This window comes from Chiloscyllium plagiosum, unplaced genomic scaffold, assembly GCF_037043375.1.
Source record: "Chiloscyllium plagiosum isolate Xiang-an unplaced genomic scaffold, Cpla_swu_hap1 HiC_scaffold_12, whole genome shotgun sequence".
Taxonomy (NCBI): domain Eukaryota; kingdom Metazoa; phylum Chordata; class Chondrichthyes; order Orectolobiformes; family Hemiscylliidae; genus Chiloscyllium; species Chiloscyllium plagiosum.
In genome coordinates, this window is record NW_028270150.1 from 72,216,660 (window position 1) to 72,236,897 (window position 20,238).

General features: G+C 39.1%; 1 protein-coding gene across 1 annotated transcript in view; it reads right to left on the reverse strand.

Moving 5' to 3' along the window:
• LOC122555067 (cilia and flagella-associated protein 47-like) overlaps window positions 1–20,238 on the reverse strand; it is a 497,478-nt gene that overhangs the window by 75,890 nt on the left and 401,350 nt on the right. The window contains 2 exon segments of the mRNA XM_043700727.2: window positions 3,189–3,283; window positions 14,904–15,063. Coding sequence (XP_043556662.2) covers window positions 3,189–3,283; window positions 14,904–15,063 — 255 coding nt within the window.

Sequence of the window (20,238 nt, forward strand, 5' to 3'; positions counted from 1 at the left end):
TAAATGTAAACCTTGTAAAAGTGATATATGTGCCACCCCCTGTCCCGATCCCCATCAGAACTAAACAAACTCCATCACCCCCCCCTAGCAGTATCCCTCCAATGGAGCACATTTAGAAGGCATCTGGATAGGTGTATGAATAGGAAGGGTGTAGAGGGATATGGGCCATGTGCTGGCAGATGGATTTAGATTAGGTTGGGATATCTGGTTGGCATGGATGAGTTGGACGGAAGGGTCTATTTCTGTGCTGTACATCTCTAGGACTCTATGACCTGCCCACCAGCCCCTTCCTCTCCCAGCAGAAGCACCCTCGAGATGGGCACATGCTCTCTTCCCCCATCGTAAAAAAAACCTGTTGTCTTTTGTAGCCTCAAACAACTACATGGCAATCTCGGGGAATGTAAAAGTTAACTATACAAAAACTACGAAGTAAAAATGAGTAAAATTTTGAATGGAATAAAAGTATATACTATAAAGAGTTAAACAATTAAACTCTACATTCTTTGGTACCAACTGAGCAACCTTTCGACAAAATAAAGTCTTGAGTAAGAAAACATGCACTTGTTGACGAATGAAATCAAATATAAGAAGAATACCAAATCCAAGTCCATGAACACGGCATGTGTTCATCTCCACAGTAGGAAATGTAGTCTTTGTCAGTGTTAGCATAAAGCTAATATCTAATCAGCCTAGTTAGGCTCAACTATCAATCCGGCTATGGACCTGCGGTCTTTTTAAGGTTTTTATTCACAAAGTCCATAGCGCAACCCAGGTCATCAAACCTATGGGTTAGGCTGCTCAGTAAGGTGATATGTAATATTGTTGGATAATGAAGGCCAATTTTAATGTTAGGACATGAGTGTAGCTCCTTCTTTACTTTGGCAAAAGTCACGTGCTGCTTAGCCACAGTCTGGGTAAAATCCGCAAAAATGTATACTCTCTTTCCATTAAATACAAAGGGAGAAGCATCTCCAGCACAGTGTATCTCACTCGAAACTGGTTCACCCTGACGACCATCGAGCGAGATAACTCGCCTTCTTTCAGTTTAGCGTGCAGCGTGCAATGGGCCCTGTCCAACACAGGTTTGGCCTCAAGTCTGAGCAAGTCCTATAAAAGTTGGGCCATAACTTCCGTGGGGGCGAGGACCCTCTAATCCCTCAGGTATATCCACAAGTTGAATATTATTCTACCTGGAGCAGGCCTCCAAGTCCTCACATTTCTTAGTCAGAGACTCTACCATAGCAGATAACACATTAACATTAACTCGGAGGCTAGCTCGCCGGTTATCATACTTATTAGCCGAACGTTCCAGGTCTAAAATAGTCCCGCATTGCAAAGAAATGTTTTCCTCCAATGGCTTCAGAGCAGTTGTTACCTCCTTTTTAACCATCTCTGAAATTATAGATTCAAACTTGATAATGATTTTGGCCCACATATTGTCCATCATGTCCTTAATCCTACGTAGCATGGCTTCATTAGTATCCAGCTTCTCCAGAGATTCGGGATCAGGCGAATGGTGCAGCCAAGCACAACAGGACTTGCCTGACTCAATTTTTGTTACAGAGGTTGCCATTTGAAAGGATACAGGTAAAAATGGGCCGTGTTTAGAAAAAATAGCCAAACCAAGGGTAGAGGGCAGGTAACAACCAAATTTAAGAAACCAAAATATATAAATTTAAGATATTCCAGAGACGCTACCCCAACCAATGTCCTACATTTTCCATGATGCCCTGCACTCGCCCGCCATTTTGCTGGACCTGAAGTCACTTTCTGCATAAGGTATTGGCACTGGGGTTCCTGCTGGATGAGTTCTGGCTGGTTGCAATTTACTTTTCTGGAGACAGTTGTGAAGATTCAGACTTCTCCTTTAAGAACTCTCCCCATGCAGTGATAAATTCTGCCAGTGTATTTTAAATTCTCAAACTTTGATGATAAGAGTTTCAGAATAAAAGAGATAGAATAAAGGCTTGTTTCCTTTGAGCAGTTTCTATCTAACTGGAGGTGTTCAAAATCAATACTTTTTACACCTTCAAAGTGGGTAATGTGACTTCTCCCTGAAAGTATTGTAGGCTCAGTGACTCCATTATTTTTAAAAAATAATTAAGATTAACAATTGATGTTATATGAAGCATATATTGAAACAAAAGTCTGCTGAACAGTCATGACAAGCCACGGGTAGGCTAATTTAGTAGACTTCAGTGGGAGGAATTCCCATCCTCAGAGCTATCAGTTCATTATTCCTGATAGTGCAAGAGCTCAGTGATGGGCCTTGCCAGAAGTGCAGGAACTGCAAGAAAGGATTATGACTGGGGACTTCGGGTGGGGAGGTGGTTACTTCATGCAATTGTCAACGAAGGAAGGTGGTTGGTGACATCTTGTTGCCATACTACATGTGTGGCATTCCTGAATGATTCAATGATGTGTCCCGTTCCTTCCATTCAGTCCTCATGTAGACTATTAAAAATGGATTTTTAACTCCCACTCCTACCTCAATGTCTACACCATCTAAATCACAACTTTGATTTAGACAGATGATAATTCTGGACAATAGGCTTACTCACATGCCGAAATGACCAGGAATTATTGACTAACTTTCATGTCAGCTTGTGAGTGGGTGGGAGGTCCTGGGCTAGCCACCTGACCTATTCTACGTGCTCCCTCCACCCTGTTGGAAAGACACCCAGTGAGCGCATATAAAATCCAGGCCCCTAATTTTGGCAGAAGATTGGTGGTGAAAATATGAAACAGTATAAGAAGCCACTGCCAACAGAGACATTTTTGGAGAAATCACAATCTCTACATAGACAAATATCCAGCTTTGTAAATCATGCAGTTGTGCAAAGAGAAAACACAAAGATTAAAATATGCACAATAATCTTCCACAATTTCTCTATGCAAGATTATCAAAAGTTCTCGTGTCTGGCTAGTCTGGCGAGCTTGATGTCAACATAAATGTATTTCTGTGTTGCTGACCAGCTCAGCTGCTCACTTTGCACATATTTGTTTTAAAGTCTGCATTTTTAGCAGAAATCAATGTTAGCTGCTTTTCTCCATGCCAAGTAAACGGTTTGTAAATAAGTTGAACTGGTGCACTGTAGTTTAATAGTTGAATTGCTGCCATGTGGATTAACCAGTTTACATGTGATTCATGACACAATGTTGGAAGCAAATGTCCTTTGCATACTTACCAGGTGACAGTTTTGTGGACAATGTTTCAGGGATACCATAGATTGGATACAGCCATCGGATTGCAGAAATGCCTCCTTCTTGTGACCTACAAAAACTAAACAGAAAACAATTATAATTTTGTTCATATAAAACTTAGTGAGCAACAAGGAATTTAAGATTTCGATCCTTAGACTCTTCAATCTCACTGTTTAAATTGCAAGCACAACTAAATTGGGAAGTGAGGAAGGAGGGAGAGATAATTTTCATATTCACATCTTGGACAGTAATCCTGTGAAGTGGACTGCTCATCTGATGAATGACCTGCAGCATAATTATCAGACTGAAATCCAAGTGGCACAGATAGTGATACAGTCACAAACTGTGCATCTTTTAGTCTCATTTGTAATTATTGTGTATTATTGGCAGTTCAGTCTTCTGTGCATTTTCAGAACTGAACTACTGACAAAGGTAACACGTATGCTCAGGAGACTATTGTGTTAAAGAAAGAATCTGGAAGATGAGGGATGGACTAAAATTCACAGAGAGAGAGAGAGAAATGGAGCGAGCGCACACATCATGTCCATTTTCTCATCTGTAGACCAAACTAATCATCCTAGACAAATCAATCCAGTTGCCTCTTCCTTCCTCCCCAACGTCCTTACCCACTACTCAACATCTTCCGAGACCTATGAGGTATCTGGATGGGTATACGAATAGGAAAGGTTTGGAGGGATATGGGCCGGGTGCTGGCAGGTGGGACTAGATTGGGTTGGGATATCTAGTCGGCGTGGATGAGTTGGACTGAAGGATCTGCTTCCGTGCTGTACTTCTCTATGACTCTATGACATGTAATTCCTTCCATACTGACATATAAATTACTACTATCAAAAGTCTGTAATTCCCAATGATAAAAGAAGAGAACAATAAAATAATTAAAACAAAATTAGAAGAATTACTCCAGAACACAATGGTCAAAGAAACAAGAAAAGAAAATAGAGATCTAAGTATAGACATAACCAGAATGTCACAGAAAACCATAACCAGAATGATAAAAAGCCAACCAGCAATATTAACATATCAGAAACATACTTAAAAAAAGTTATTGAAGCCAGCTGGAACGTTGTTTAATCTTTTGGAGTGATTTATTTGGTTACAGATGAGACTTATGTAGACTCCTACAGTGTGGAAAGAGGCCATCCAGCCCATCAAGTCTCTACTGACCCTCTGTAGAGCATTTCATCCAGACCCAGCCACCCTGCGTTTCCCATGGCTAATCCATCGAGCCTGCACATCCCTGTACCCTATGGGCAATTTAGCACAACCAACCCACCTAGTCTACACATCTTTGGACTTTGAGAGGAAACCAGAGTACCCACCTAAACCCATACAGACATGAGGGGAACGTACAAACACCACACAGACAGTCACCCAAAGCGGGACTCGAACCTGGGTCCCTGGCACTGTGAGGCAGCAGTATCAACCACTGTGTCACCGTGCCACTCACTATTTTTGCAATTTTACAATATTTGCTACCAATGATCAGTCATAAATTGAACTGGGATTTTGGACACAATACTTGTGAGTCCTGACAATTTCAAACAAGACTTCCTCAGCTGGTACATACAATCACCACCATGTTTACAATGGGCCTACTGGTAAAATTTGTTTGCACTGTTGGTCTTTCACTATACATTTATTTTGAACTTAAGAAAATTGTTCCCACATATTGGTGGCTATCTTGGAACTGTTTCAGAATAGCTTTTAAACAACTTTTGTACTTCACCACTCTAAATTGCTTTCAAGTTGTCAATGCACCATAAAATATCCCTGTGTGACCTGAAACACACAGATAAAAATATCTGATATGCTTTGGGCAATGTCATGGGACAGGCACTTTAAAGATAAAGTTCCATTGTTTTTGTCTATTAGCATTGGAAAACAGATCCTCCACTACTTGCAAGCTCTTTCCTTCCCTGCCAAAAGCTTAGTCTTTCACTTGCCAAGCCACCCAATTCCTATTCCCGTCTTGACCCTTTCCTGTGGCTCCACAGTGAAAATAACCAGAAGGCTCCACCAGAGCATATTGTTGTGATTCTAATCAGATATAAAGGCTAAATGAATTGTGTATGTTCCAAACATATTAAGATGCGGATGAGATAACAAGAGACATATTTTTATCCTTTACATTTGATGTAAGGTTGCCCATGGTCAATAAAAATATGGTGAATGATCCCTACAATTATAGACCATGGCAATTCAGGGCCAAAGTTGAAGGAATCTCTTTGGGAAGACTAGTAATAAGCTATTAGTGAAGATTTTTAACATATCAAGCTTTAACTTTCTTTCCTATGTTTCTTTTGTTTCACTGATCATCCAGTGTTCTTTCTTCTTCCTCTCTCCTTAAATATCATTGTTTAAGAGCAATGGTTAGTGGTCCAGACATTCACCAGGGTTTTGCTGAGATGCCCTGTTGACCTTGTTGCCCACTATCAACAGCATGTCCATCTACTTGCAGCAAACAATTTTTGAGCAAAATTATGAGGTAAACTGTCTAATTAATAGGGCAGCATTTTGAAACATTTTACTCCAGTAAATAACAGTGAACAGATAAAGATGCCAAACAATACTTGCATTCCATAATGCAAACAAAGTTTTCTTCATATTTTATCTCTGTTGTTGGACATCGAGCATCAGGTTTGAATGTTTGTTGGGAAGGGTAAAATCCATGCAGTAGGCTTCCTTCATGGTGAGAAGAGTGCTTTATTGCTTCATTGCTGATTGCAAATTCCAGGCCAACAAAATCCCTTTATAGAACCTCCTTTTACAGCTAAGAAATTGAGTGCCTTTTAAGAAGGAATTTTTAAACGTTTACTTGTGCAATGTGAGCATCGCTGGCTGCCCAGCATTTATGGCTGGTCTCTAGTTGTCCTTGAGAAGATGGTGTTGCACTGCCTTCCTGAACTGCTGCAGTCTATTTGCTGTTGATATATCCACATTGCCTTTAGGGAGGAAATTCCCGGATTTTAACCTAGTGACAGAGAAGGAAAAGTGATGTATTTCTAAGTCAGGATGGTGAGTGGCTTGGAGGGGAGCATGCAGGTGGCATTGCTCTCATGTATTGGCTGCCAATGTCCTTCTAAATGGAAGAGATTGTAGGCTTGGAATGTGTTGTCTGGAATGTGGACTGGCTTTGATGAGTCAGGAAGTGAGTTAGTGGCTACAATATTCCGAGCCTCTTGTGGCCATTGTGTTTATGTGGCAAGTCTAGTTTAACCTGACACCTGACATCCATTTGACGAAGGAGCAATGCTCTGAAAGCTTGCAATTTTAAATAAACCTGTTGGACTATAATCTGGTGTTGTATGACTTCTGACTTTGCCCACCCCAGTCCAACACCAGCACCTCCACATCAAGTCCAGTTGAGTTTCTAGATGTTGATAGTGGAGAAATCCAAAGTTAGTAACATTATTGAATACCAAGGGGTGGTGGTTAGATTGTCTTTTATTGGAGATGGTCATTGCCTGGCATTTGTGTGGTGTGAATGCTACTTGCCACTTGTCAGTCAAAGTCTGGATGTTGTCTAGATCTTGTTGTGTTTGAATATGGACTGCTTAAGTTTCTGAGGAGTCACAAATGGTGCTGAAAATTGCATAATCATCAGCAAATAATCTCCCAACTTCTGACCTTATGATGGAGGGAAGGTCATTGATCATGCAGCTGAAGATGGTTGGACCTAGGACACGACTGTCAGGAACTACTGCAAAGATGGTCGAGAGCTGAGATGACTCAGTTTGCCTGATGCTACACCTCACATATCCTCCTGCACTCTCCTTTGAATGAACGTTAATTCTCTGCCTTGATGGTAATGATTGAGTGGAGAATTTGCCAGGTCATGCAATTGTGCCAGAGTAAAATTCTACTGCTGTTGATGGCCCACAGCACCTTAATGATGCTCAATTTTGGATTGTTAGATCTGTTCAAAGTCTGTCCCATTTTTGCACAGTGATAGTGCCACACAATACAATGGAAGGTATTCTCAATGTGAAGGCTGGACTTCATTTCCACAAGGAGTTACCATGACTGACTTCAATACGTGAACACACTGGATAAGCCAACTACCACTAAAGCCATGGAGGACAACTTTCTGGAGTGTGGTTGAATGATTTTCAAGTAGTATGTTAAGCAACAAGCTTAACAATGTGCAGATCATGAGTTCATGAGTTCTTCATTTCCACAAGGGCTATGTGGTGGTCACTCACATGCATTCTGTCATGGACAAATCGATCTACTCCTGGCAGATTGGTAAGGATTGGGTCCAATATGTTTTTCCCTCTTCTTGGTTCCCTTACCACCTGCTGCAGGCCCAGTCTGGCAGCAATGTCCTTTAGGACCTAACCAATTCAAGCAGTAGTACTGCTGCTAAGCCACTGTTGGTGATGGACATGGAAATCCCCCCACCCAGTGTACATTGGGTCCTTGACACCGTCAGCACTTCATCCCCTCAACATGGCGTGGTACTGATCCATCAGCCAAGGGAGGACAGTACATGACAATCAGCAGGAGGCTTCCTTGTCCATGTTTAAGCTGAAGCCATGCGACTTCATGTGGTTTAGAGTCAAACAAAACAAATAGGGTGGACTTCTTGAGTGACTGATCATAAAGCAACATCAACAGATGAATGGAAGTAGCTACCTCTATTATTGAGTAGATATAGTACTGGTCTTTAGATAGAGTTAAAACAAATAATTTGAATAGGGAAGATGGAAGTTTTGCTCTGTACTGGACCTACTTGATCTGGGAATGGCTAATATTGACACTGCATGCCTAAGTGGAAAGTGTTTTATTCTCCAACAGTAAAAATGCTCGCTATTATAACAACACAATTCACAAAAATCACTGAAAGCAGAAATAGAGCTGACACAGGGGTTCACTACAGTATGAACCTTCTGCCACAGGATGTCACTGATAAAATTAGCAAGTAATGTATTTTTATATTAGAAACCTTGCGAAAGACATCTAGAGATGGTTCATCAACACTACATCAGTTTTTAATATCTTTGACTTCTAAAACGCAGCATTGAGTTCCTGAAAGAAAAACAGGAAAATTAATTCCCTTCCTATTTTTCAAATCCTTATTCTAGTAATAAATGAGGCCCAAATATCTACTCTTTACTTCAGATCTTAATTCTTTCACCCACAAGGAACTTAGGAACAGGAATGGGCATTTAGCCCCTCAAGGTTATTCCATTATTCAATGAGATCATGGGATTCAATGAGATATAGACTCTATAATGCCCCAAATCCATCAAAACCTATGTTGAAAGGTCAAAATATCCCAAAATCTATTAATCCCAGACTTAAAGTTTAGCAATGATATAATACAATTGGCAATTGTGGAAGAGTTCAAAATTTCTCCAAGCCTTCGTGTGTAAAAGTGTTTCTAAATTCCCTCTTTAAATATTACCTTCAAATTTTTAGTTTATGAGCTCTAGCCCCAGATTCCTCAACCAGTGGAAACACTCTATTTACTTCATCATGTCTCTTGATACCTTGAAAACTTTGATCAAGACATCCCTTAACTGCTTGGAAACACATCATCAGTAATACCACCTATTTCCAACTCCATAACATTCACCACTTTGCCCCTTTCTCAGCTACCCTCAATTATTTCTTGGTTGCCTTGAGACTCAACTATTCCAATGAGTGGTCTTCCATATTTTATCCACTGTAAATTTGAGCACAATCTAAATCTCTGCTGGCTATTAGTCAATATGCATCAAGTTCCATTCATCTATCACACTTGTGTTTGCTGACCATCTGTCAAGCCACATTTTGCTTTTAAAGTTATCATTACCGGTTTCAAATTCCTTCATGACCTTGTTCTTCTCCATCATTATGCTCTTCTCCTGCCTTATAACATTCCTAAGATTTCTACACTCCTTATTTTTGGACTCTTGAGTGTCCCTGATTTTAATTGGTCCAGCATTTATGATAGACAAGCAGAAGACTGGAAGAATGCAGCAAGCCAGGCAGCATCAGGAGGTTGAGAAGTCTTCTTCAGGACCATCCGAAATGTTGACTTACCTACCTCCTGATGCTGCCTGGCTTGCTGCATTCTTCCAGCCTCCTGCTTGTGTATCTTGGAATCCGGCATCTGCAGATTTTTGTCCCTAACCAAGTTTATATCATTGTGCAGTCTCTTCAAAGAATGCCCAGCATCGATGATTGCATGCTTAGTTCCCTAAACCCAAACATTTAGCTGCCTAAAACCTACATCTATCCATCTTTCTACCTCGATTTCCTCCTAGAAGGCGCTTCTTAAAATCTAACTTTCTGACCAAATTATTTTTGTTAACTGAGCTAATATCTCCTTATGTGGCACGGTGCCATAGTTTGATTAATAATAAGACTATAACATGCCTTGGCATGTTTTACTTTCACTGTGCCAAATGAAGATATGTTGGTGAAAAAAAAAGGAGATATTTTCAAAACTTTTCATTTTTAACATTAACATTGGAATGAATTATATGCCACCAAATAGTACCTGTGGTATGGGACACAGTATTAATCAAAAGATTAGAGAAGCTTCTCCCATAGGCAACAGTGTTATCATGATTGACTTCAATACGTGAACACACTGGGTAAGCCAACTACCACTAAAGCCATGGAGGACAACCTTCTGGAGTGTGGTTGAATGATTTTCAAGTAGTATGTTAATGAACAAGCTGCAGGATGTGCAGATCATGAGTTCATGAAAAAGAGATAGTTAAAAATATTCTTGTAAAAGATCTTTAGGGATATACGAGACCATGATATGGTAGAATTTTACATTATGGCTGCAAGTGAGTTAGTTCATTCTGAAGAGGGCTGTTAAATTTGAACAAGGGAAATTAAGGCACGAAACAAAAATCAGATTGGAAAAATACATGAAAAGATTATCTAAGACTACAAAGGGATCTTGATCAATTGGGTCAATGGGACAAGGAGTGGCAGATGGAGTTTAATTTGGATAAATGTGAGGTGTTGCATTTTGGTAAGACAAACAAGGGCAGCACATATACAGTTAATGGTAGGGCCCTGGGGAGTGTTGTCGAACCCCTAATGGTTCAAGTATATAGTTCTTTGAAAGTTGCATCACAGGTGAACAGGATGGTAAAGAAGGCATTTGGGCACATTGCCTTCATTGCATAGGCCATTGGTGATAGAATTTTGACATCATGTTGTGGTTGTATAGGTTATTGGTGAGGCCACTTTTGGAGTATTGTGTACAGTTCTGTGTATAACCCTGCTATCAGAAGAATATTATTATATAGGAGTGGGTGCAGAAAAGATTTACAAAGTTGTTACTGGGAATGCAGGGTTTGAGTTGTAAGGAGAGGCTAGATAATCTGGAACTTAAAGGTGAGAGGAAAAAGATTTGAAAGAGACCTAAGGTGCAACATTTCACTCAGAGGGTGTCTCGTATTTGGAATGAACTGCCAGAGAAAGTGGTAGATGCAGGTACAGTCACCACATTTCAAAGATAATTGGACAGGTGCACAAATCATAGAATCCCTACAGAATGGAAGCAGGCCATTTGGCTCATCAAGTTGACACCAACCCTTCAAAGAGCATCCAATCCACCCCCTACCCTTTCCCTGTAACTCTGCAATTCCCCCATGTCAAATCAACCTAGCTTACATATATATCCCTAAACACCATGGGCAATTTAGCATGGATGATTAACCTAACCTGTACATCTTTGGATTGTGGGAGGAAACTCACACATACACCGGGAGAATATGCAAACTCACACAGATACTGAGGGTGAAATCGAACTCAGGTCCCTGGCACTATCATGCAGCAGTGCTAACCACTGAGTCGGTGTGCTACCCACATTAGTAAGAAGATTGTAGGGAATAAATTAACCAGTTTTAAAGTTGCTAAATCCCCAGGACCTGGTGGTCTTTATCCCAGAGTGTTGAAATCACGTTTGCAGCATGGTACATTTACATGTGTTAGAGGCTGTGCATATCAATAGACACGGCTCAGTCCTTTGCAGCCATGCCTTTTTATTATACATTCAGGGGACATGGGCCATCCCTTATTGCCCACAGAGTAGTTCAGAGTCAACCACACTGCTGAGAGTCTTGGAGTCACATATAGGTCAGACCAAATAAGGATGGCAGTTTCCTTCCCTAAAAGACATTAGTGAACCAGATGGGTTTTTCCAACAATCTTCAATGTCATCATTAAGCTCTTAATTGTGTCATCTGCCATGGCAGGATTTGAACCCCGACCCTCAGAACATTACCTGGATCCATGGATTAACAGTCTAGCAATAATACCACTGCCCCCTTGAAATCAGCCTAATTCTGTCAACAGAAACCCATGTCAGCAATTTACTGATCAGTTGCCATCAGGTCAGACATATCCAGCACACTTAAGATCATTTGTACAAATTTGTAACAAAAATATGGTAAACTAACAATAGACTAAAACAATATAGCTGTGTGAACAGATCTATATTTGGTGAAGCGATTATTCTTTGTTATCATTCAATGCACACTGCAGCATTCCGTTGGTAGTGAAGGTTAAAAGTTTGATTTGCGACTTTAGGAAAGGTATCAAGGAATTTTCGTGCAGGGTGTAGATGTTACAAATTACTTCATGTCTGTTTATACACTTCCAAACAAGACCATGCAACTAACCAGCACATCTTTTTTCACATTTTTCACATCTCACAATTTGAAATCGCTCATAAGGGTAAAACTGCCAACTGGAAATCCAAAGCAATACCACTTCCTGGCCTTAGAAGCAAGACAACAGAAACTATGCACCACCATTGTATAATCATCAATCTTAAATCCTATCAATCACCTATCACAAATTCACCTTCAGAAACTTCAGAGATTTGCACAGAGAAAATTGTAAAAGACAATTTTTTTGAACTCCAGATGCACAAGATTCTGAACCCAAAACTCTTGTTGACAGCTTACCTCTCTGGAGTTTGAACATTGTTCAAGTCTTCAATATCAAGTACTATCTGTGAGACTCTCCTTTAGCAGCTTCAGTCTTTTCCTCAGCTAACTTAAGATAATCTCTCACTACAACATCCAAGGACTTGATATTTATCTGCTGGCAGATGTTCCAGTAAGGACATGTACATGTACAATGCCTGTTTCAACTCAATAACATAGGTGACAGCTACTCAATGATTCATTTCAGGATCATTCAAGTCAATCTGCCTGGTTCATAACTTAAACAAATCCTGGTTGTTAACTGTCAATTAACTAATGACACATCATCCATAGCAATACTTCTATGAATCAGAGTCAACTTGCCAAACAATCAGTACTCTCCACTCATGCAGTGCAAGTATTTGTGTTCCCCTTGAATTTATATTCTTGTGAAATGCCCTGATGTCTGCAAGAGGAAAATCTTCAATAAAGCATGCATTTTTCAGCAATACTTCTGTACTATCAAATGACTGCTTGTATACAGGTGGTTGTTGACAACCATCTGCTTTCCAGGGCTGACAATCTTACCTTGTGTAATCTCTCTTTGTAATTTAATCCATGGAGTTCAAGTTCCATCCTTGTTAATCCATGTTGCGTTCCTTCCATGGGCAATATGACTTTTCTAAAACATGGTGGTCAGAACTGTTCACATTAATTCAGATATGGGATAACCAGGACTTTATAAAATGTGCCTTTTACCCCTTGCGTTCTAATCTTGGAGATATACAGCTCAACATTGTATTCACTTTTCTGACTGTTTAATCATATCACTTAAAGGTCCGTGTATCTGAAACCACCCAGTCTCTTCAGATCTCCACAGTTTTTCACAGTTCTCAATGGAGGAAAGATCCTTTTCTACACTTTTTAGGCCTAAAGTGAATGACCTTGCATTTGTCATCATTGAGATCAACTTGCAAGTTTTGTCCATTCGCTTAAGCTACCAACATTTCTTTATGCTATAATGCTTCTCCATAAACTATATACAATGCCACTTACCTTTGTCTCATTGGCAAATTTGGCTGTGAGGCTTTCTAATGCTTTGGCCAAGTCTCTAAATATGGTAAAAATACAGACCATTGCTGGACACTACTAGTCACATCCTATCATATAAGCACATGTGATTAATCACTTCTTTTTGTAGCCTGCTGCTCATTTGTTTTTCCGCCCAGGTCAATAATTCGGCTTCAATTTTGTGAGCATCTACTTTACTTAACAGTCTCTTATAAGGGACTTTATCAAATGCCTTCTGAAATCCACTTAAATAACATTCACAGACATTTCACTGTCCATTACTTTACTCACTTTACCAAAATGATGTCTTTGCATTTAGCTTCTGTTCATAAATCTGTAAATTAATTTTAACTTCAAACATCCATGTACACTGACACTCAGTCATTTATTTCTTTTAGATGCAATTCTCTTCTCATTTTAGTATTTAAAGTGATCATTCACATTTTAAAACTGGATCCTGTAAGCCCACAATCAGCACTCTAAGAATTGACTAAGTTGTTCAAATATTCTAACACTTCTTCCACAAAGTGAATATATAACCATCTCCTTGTATATCCCCACAACCAACCACCACAGTACACCATTCCCTGCAGCAATGCAACCACTTTAAGGAGGCAATGGCCTAGTGGTATTATCGTCACATTGTAAATCCAAACAACCAGGTAATGTTCTGGGGGCTTGAGTTTGAATCCTACCATAGCAGATGGTAGAAGTTGAATTCAATAAAGTAAAATCCAAAACTAAGAGTTCTAATGACTATGAAAGCATTGCTGATTGTCAGAAAAAACCCATTTGGTTCACTAATACCCTCTAGGAAAGGAAACTGCCATCCTTACCTGGTCTGACCTATATGTGACTGCAGACCCACAGCAGTGTGGTTGACTCTTAACTGCTCTCTGGACCATTAGGGATGGGGAATAAATGCTGGCCTAGACAGCAATGCCCTCATCTCAAATGATGAATTAAAAAAACTGGGAGGAGTATTTGGCTACACCTCAGTAATTTGTTGGAATTAGTTCATTCATTGATACAGACAGATCGGAAACTAAAAGATTTAACATCACAATAACATTGGAAATGTAATGCTTATTACTTATGTAATGCTTCATTTAAGACCTCTAGTTGGCATTTCCTGACATTCAGGACACTTGCCAGTGCAGAAAGTAGTGAATTTTGGGGGTAGTTTTGGGAATCTCTAAACATCAAGTTGCTAAAACGCAACAATAGCTACATTTTTACAGCTGATATGTCACTTCCTTCTAACAAATGTTCAGCACAGAGTCCTTGTTGAGGTTCTTGATATTCAAGTACATTTTAAGAGCAGATTACTGCAGATGCTGGAATCTATACTGAAAACAAAAATAAAATGCTAGAAATCATAATGGGTCAGGCAGCATTCTTGGAGAGAGAGCAAACTAAAGTTTCAAATCCGGATAACTCAATTTCTGATGAAGAGTCATCTAGCCTTGAAATGTAAGCTTGCTCTCACTCCATGGTTGCTGCATGACCCATTGTGATTTCCAGAAATTTTGTTTCAAGTAAATTTCGTTTCCTATAGTATTACTTCTCAACTTCTTTTAATGTTTAATTATCATTGTGCAATCAACCATACTCATTACACATCTGATACAGGTTTGTATCAACAATAGCACAACTATATTTTATATGTTCAATTGTTCATTCAAAACGTTATTGAGGAAGTAGCTGTTTATTTCTTCATCTTACCTTCTTAGCTCTTTGTTGGTTACGTTATCAATTTCGTATATCCAACTACTTCCATCTTGCTTCTTAATTTGTACCACCAACAGACCCTCATATAAAACCATGTCATCAGGTGCAAAGATCACAGGGATATCCAGCTTTCCTTTTGGGGGTAGTAATAGACCTGTTCATTTGAACAACAGGTAGAGTCTAAGCATATACTGTTAAGATATTTCACATTCTATAGACTAGAAATGTATAATTCACCTATAGCAATTTCAGATTTGCTATCTAATTTTAAATACAATACAATAAATGACTTGGCAGAACAAGGTGCTGACTGAAAGAAAGTTGACAAACCATGGAGATGAATCTGTTAATGTACAATTTATTGCAGAGACAAATTACATAATGGCACAGATTTATAAATCTGCCCTAACAAATTTGCAATGCTGTTAAATAGCTCAGGGTTTTTTTTGTGTCTTGAGCTACGTAGCAAAAACAGGAATACAAAAGCACTTAAAATAACTCTGAACTCTATGCAAATGATTATCTTTTATGTCCAGGATCATTAATATCCCATAGAAAACACGAGGATGAAAAGTTCTGAAGGATGGGTGAGTCAAAGGCAAATACTGTGCATTATAAAGTATGTTGTGCTCAGTTGCACAAAACAGGTCTCAATCTCATTTGCAGTAGGCTTTGAATCAACCCATGCCTTAAATAAATGAGCTATCATTTTGTGGTTAAGAAAATAGCAAATATTTGTTTAACATATCAATTGAACAACAGGATTCCATCAGATCCATACCACGTATTCAAGAACAAGTTAATTTAATAAAATTGACATTCTCTTAGATAGACTGAACAGCTATTCATTAAAATTCTCCTATAATAATGTAAGTCTGAGTGGTGATTGTTAGTGTATCTGATAAAAAGTTACTTTTTCCAAACTTATCACAAACCAGAAGAATACTTCATCTTTGGTTCTGCTACAATTGTTTATAAACACCTTGAAAATCTTCATTGTTCACTTACTTCTTTTCATTGAACAGATTCAATCTTCCCAAATATAGTTTACGAGAAGCTCACACTATTGAAGAGTTCAGAGGGATTGCAAGTTTTGGAAGGAGATTGTAATTCTCATGTGAGTAACTGAAATCTTAGAACATGGAGAGTACCAATTTGGGTATTGTAAGTCTTGAGGAATTGCAGGCTGAACAGACATACATGGGCCCCTGTGGTGAGGGTTGTGATGGTGTTGGTGGTGGTTGGAGTGAGGATACATAGTTAGTGGCTTAGGGGAGAGCAGTCAACATTCATGGAGGAGTCGTTTGAGAAATGGTGCTGCAGCATGATGCGAGTGCGGATGGGCCAGAGGGACATCAGCATTTGTGAATTCTGGGCTTGATTCAGAAATCTTGGGAGGAAGCAAAGCTGGGGATAGTGGAACTAAAAACAGTAAGAATTGGGGTTCACAAATCTGTAAGTTACATTTCAGTTACATGTGATTTGTAGAATTGATTTGCCCATCTACAATCTGTGGTGGTTCTGAATGCTTTGGGAAAAATTCATGTTGAAATAGTGTTACAAACATAATTTAATCTCTTTCCAGGTTTTTTCCCTGCTTCAGACCTGGGAAAAGAACAGTGCTTTTCAGTCCTTACCCAATTCAAAGTCTGATGAGGTTGTGCAAGTACCTTAAAAAAGCTGCTGAAAGACACAGCTTCTATGTCAGGGCAGCTATGTTTGGACAGCTTGTGATTAGAAACCCAAAAGGTGAATGTTACTAAAGCACAAAAATAATACAGGATTTTCAATCAAATCAGTAAGTAAACTATTAATTGTGACATTTCACCTCACTTTCCCACTCTCAATCTGTACCAGAAAGACAGTTATACACGAATTACAATTTCAGCTATGAAGGGAGGCTGGATAATTTTGGGTTGTGTTGTTTGGAGAAGAGGAGGTTGAGAGGATACCTGATTGAGGTGAATAAGATTTTGAAGGGCCATGGATATAGTGAATACAAACTTGCTGTTTCCATTAGTTGAAAGGTCAATACCAAAAGTCATAATTTTTAAAGTGAAAGGCAGAAGGTTTAGAGGCAATTTAAGGAAGATCCCCTGGCCTGGTTCTCACCTGTGCTGAATTTCAAGCTGTGTAAAATTATCTTTTAAAACACAAATATAACATATATTTCGAAAAAGATTAGTGTGTACTATCTTTGAAGGAATGGAGGAAAATAAACAAGAACCAAATATATGGAGAGAGAATAAGTTAGAGAGATGCTATGTTTTGGGGGAGATTTAAGTAATTTTCCTGAATGGGGCTTTCTGGTTACTTTATAAAGATTTAATTATATCAAATAGGTAATGTCTAAAATACAGTCAAATTCAGGAGTCGTTCCATAACAGAGCAGAGAGGTTGTGATTAGTGATTGCTGTCAAATGAAATGGTCTAAATGTTTCAATGTTTAATAGCTCAAAACAAAACTCTAGGCAAGAAAAGTGTTTTTTTTAAGAGCAAGGACAGTTCTACAATAGATGACAGGAAGACAGATAGTATCAATTCAGATTTTCGATGTTCTTAGACTTCTTATTTGACAGTAGTTTCTAGTTCACAAGAAAAAAGACAAAAAAACTCCCTGATGATTCAGTTCATGGCAAATGCTTCAATGTGACTATGAAGGAATATATCCAGAAATAAGATCATTTTGTGCTTGTAAGTGCACACCTTCAAAAAGAAATCTTTGCAGCAATACTCCCAGCTGTTGCCATGGCATATGTACAAATCACAGCAGGCTGTGGTTTTATTTGAAAGGTTATGGCAGTCTACTTTTGTTGAGAAAGAGAGAGAGGATCCTGGAAAAGAGTCAAGCAATCTGAGAAATCGTAAGAAGACACTCAGAAACAATGTGAGTCACACAAAAGAATAGTGAAAAGAGACAGGGACACTTAAAGTGGGGAAAAAAGCAGGAAAAATGTTTAAATCTTATTCTTAACCAGCCCTGACCTTCACCCCAGACCACTGCCACCATTGCAGCCAGACCAAATCTGTACAGAGCAAAGTTACTTTGGGTGCTCGAATGGTGTGTGCCACTCACCAAAGAAATAAGGCTGGAGAGTGAACATCAAAATCTTGTTCCATGGCTGGAGATCACGACGAATAGTTTGCTCCTCAGTTTGTAGAAACATCAAAGTTGACATTCTCAATGTAAAGGTTGGGATAAGATAGTTAGATATACTGCAGGGTGCGGGGGCCCAGCAAATTTATTTTGCATTGTTCCCTAATGAATAATTTGTTGCAATCCCATTAATTCTGCAATAATTACCTTTATAACTTGTTCCTTATGGCACTCTTCTTTATGTTGCTGCTACTGTTTGAAGCATTTTCAATGGTTGTTCTTCTACTGTTGTTCTGGTATTGCCTCAATTGCACTTTTTAGCAATGCGCTGCCATTGGTTTTTGTGGAGCTCTGACTGCTGTTGTTTTTTATTTGTTCAGTTCCGTTCTTCTCCTCACAATCATTTCCAAGGCATTGACTATATCGGCACTGAAGATCTTCCCTCTCGGGGCTTCAATTCCTATATTTTCAATTCTCTCTTTGATACTGAAACTCACACAACTCCATTTTCACATCTAACCCAAGATTCACAAAGATAATCATTTCAGCTCAGCTCGCTGAATGGAACCAACTAATTCCTTTCTCAATTCTACGTTTTCTCCCTTTGTCCAGTCTCCTCCCACTGACATCACTCTTCCAATACATTCAATCATTTGAATAGTTTCTGCTTTTCTTACCCCAAGAATGTTCTCTACACCATAAATATCCATAATCTTCACACCTTCATCCTACTAAAGGATGGCCTCCGGACTCTTTGCTTCTTTCTTAAATTGAGGCTCAACCAGATTCCATACAGCACTGCCCTTAACTATTTAACTCAATATATTGTTGTAATGAACAACTTCCCTTGAATTCCAATCACTTTCTCTAAATTGAAGGTTTGCTAAGTGAGCACATACAATTCCTAGCTATATCAAACAAAAACAAAATATGCAAATGCTGGAAATCCAAAAATAAATATGTAAAATTGAGGTCTGACAACATGTGTCTGAGCTATGATGTTTTTTGTGAGCTGTGTGGGACAGTTTCATTCCAGTCCTACTTGGCTCCCTCCCTCATCCATTTTCCCAATATATTAATCATTGTATCTGAGCTGTTTCCTGATTTCACCTGAACCAAAAAATGTTATCAACCCCACTTGCAATTTCAGTTTTTCCCTTGACTTCTCTTTCAAAAAAAGGCAGAATAAGCTGGCCACAGTGATCTTATCTTTCAGCAGGGTTCAGGTAAAATTCTTTGTGCTGTCTAAAATGGTAAAATGCTTCATAACTGAAGTTGGCTTTACACTGTGGGTTGGCTTTCTGGGATAGCCAAGATGAGAAGAAAGAATAAATTCTTATGAGCAATATTCCAGAGTTTAAAAGTATGCATTCCAGGAATGTATTGACTGAAGATGACTGTAGTAAAGATGCTAGCCACATCTATGGTAAACTACAAGTCGACAACAATAGGAAAACTGGAGGAAATTTTAAGGAAACATTTGCGTGTGTAGCTACTAAGGACCAGTTATCCTTAGTAGCCACACACGCAGATGACAGGCAACATGAGTTCGACTGGGACAACACTACTATTATAGGACATGCCAAACAAAGAACAGCCAGGGAATTCCTAGAGGCATGGCACTCACCCACAGAGTCTATCAACAAACACATCGACCTGGACCCAATATACTGACCACTGCAGCGGACAGCTGGAACTGACAACCGGAAGTGGCAGAGACAAACCACTATAAATGCCAGAAGAAACAACACAGAAACGCTTCACAGGAGGCTCCCAAGCACTGAGGATGTCACCTAGACATGGGACGAAACGTCTGCAACACAAATTCCAGCTCGGCAAACAGAACCACAACAATGGCTTTAGCAATTTAGTTATGCATTTGTGCTTCACAGGCATGGGTTAATTAAACATCAAACTAAACTAAATGTCTGGGCCAAGCTACTTTTCCCATCCTGAAATATGACATGCAGTGCAAAATTTAATCAAATCACTTCTTTCCAACACTTGCTTTGCATCAGGACTCTCAAGTAGTTCATTACTGCATGATTGTCAAGAATAGTTTCAAGCTTTCTTTTGATTTCTGATTCTTCATCTGTTCCAGCTGGATTTGAAATTTTTTTACCATTTTTCTTTTCCAACAGAAAAAACACCCAGAAATAATCTGTTACAATATTGATATACCAACATACAAACTATTTATATTAAATCAGTTTTCTACTCTCTTAACAAAGG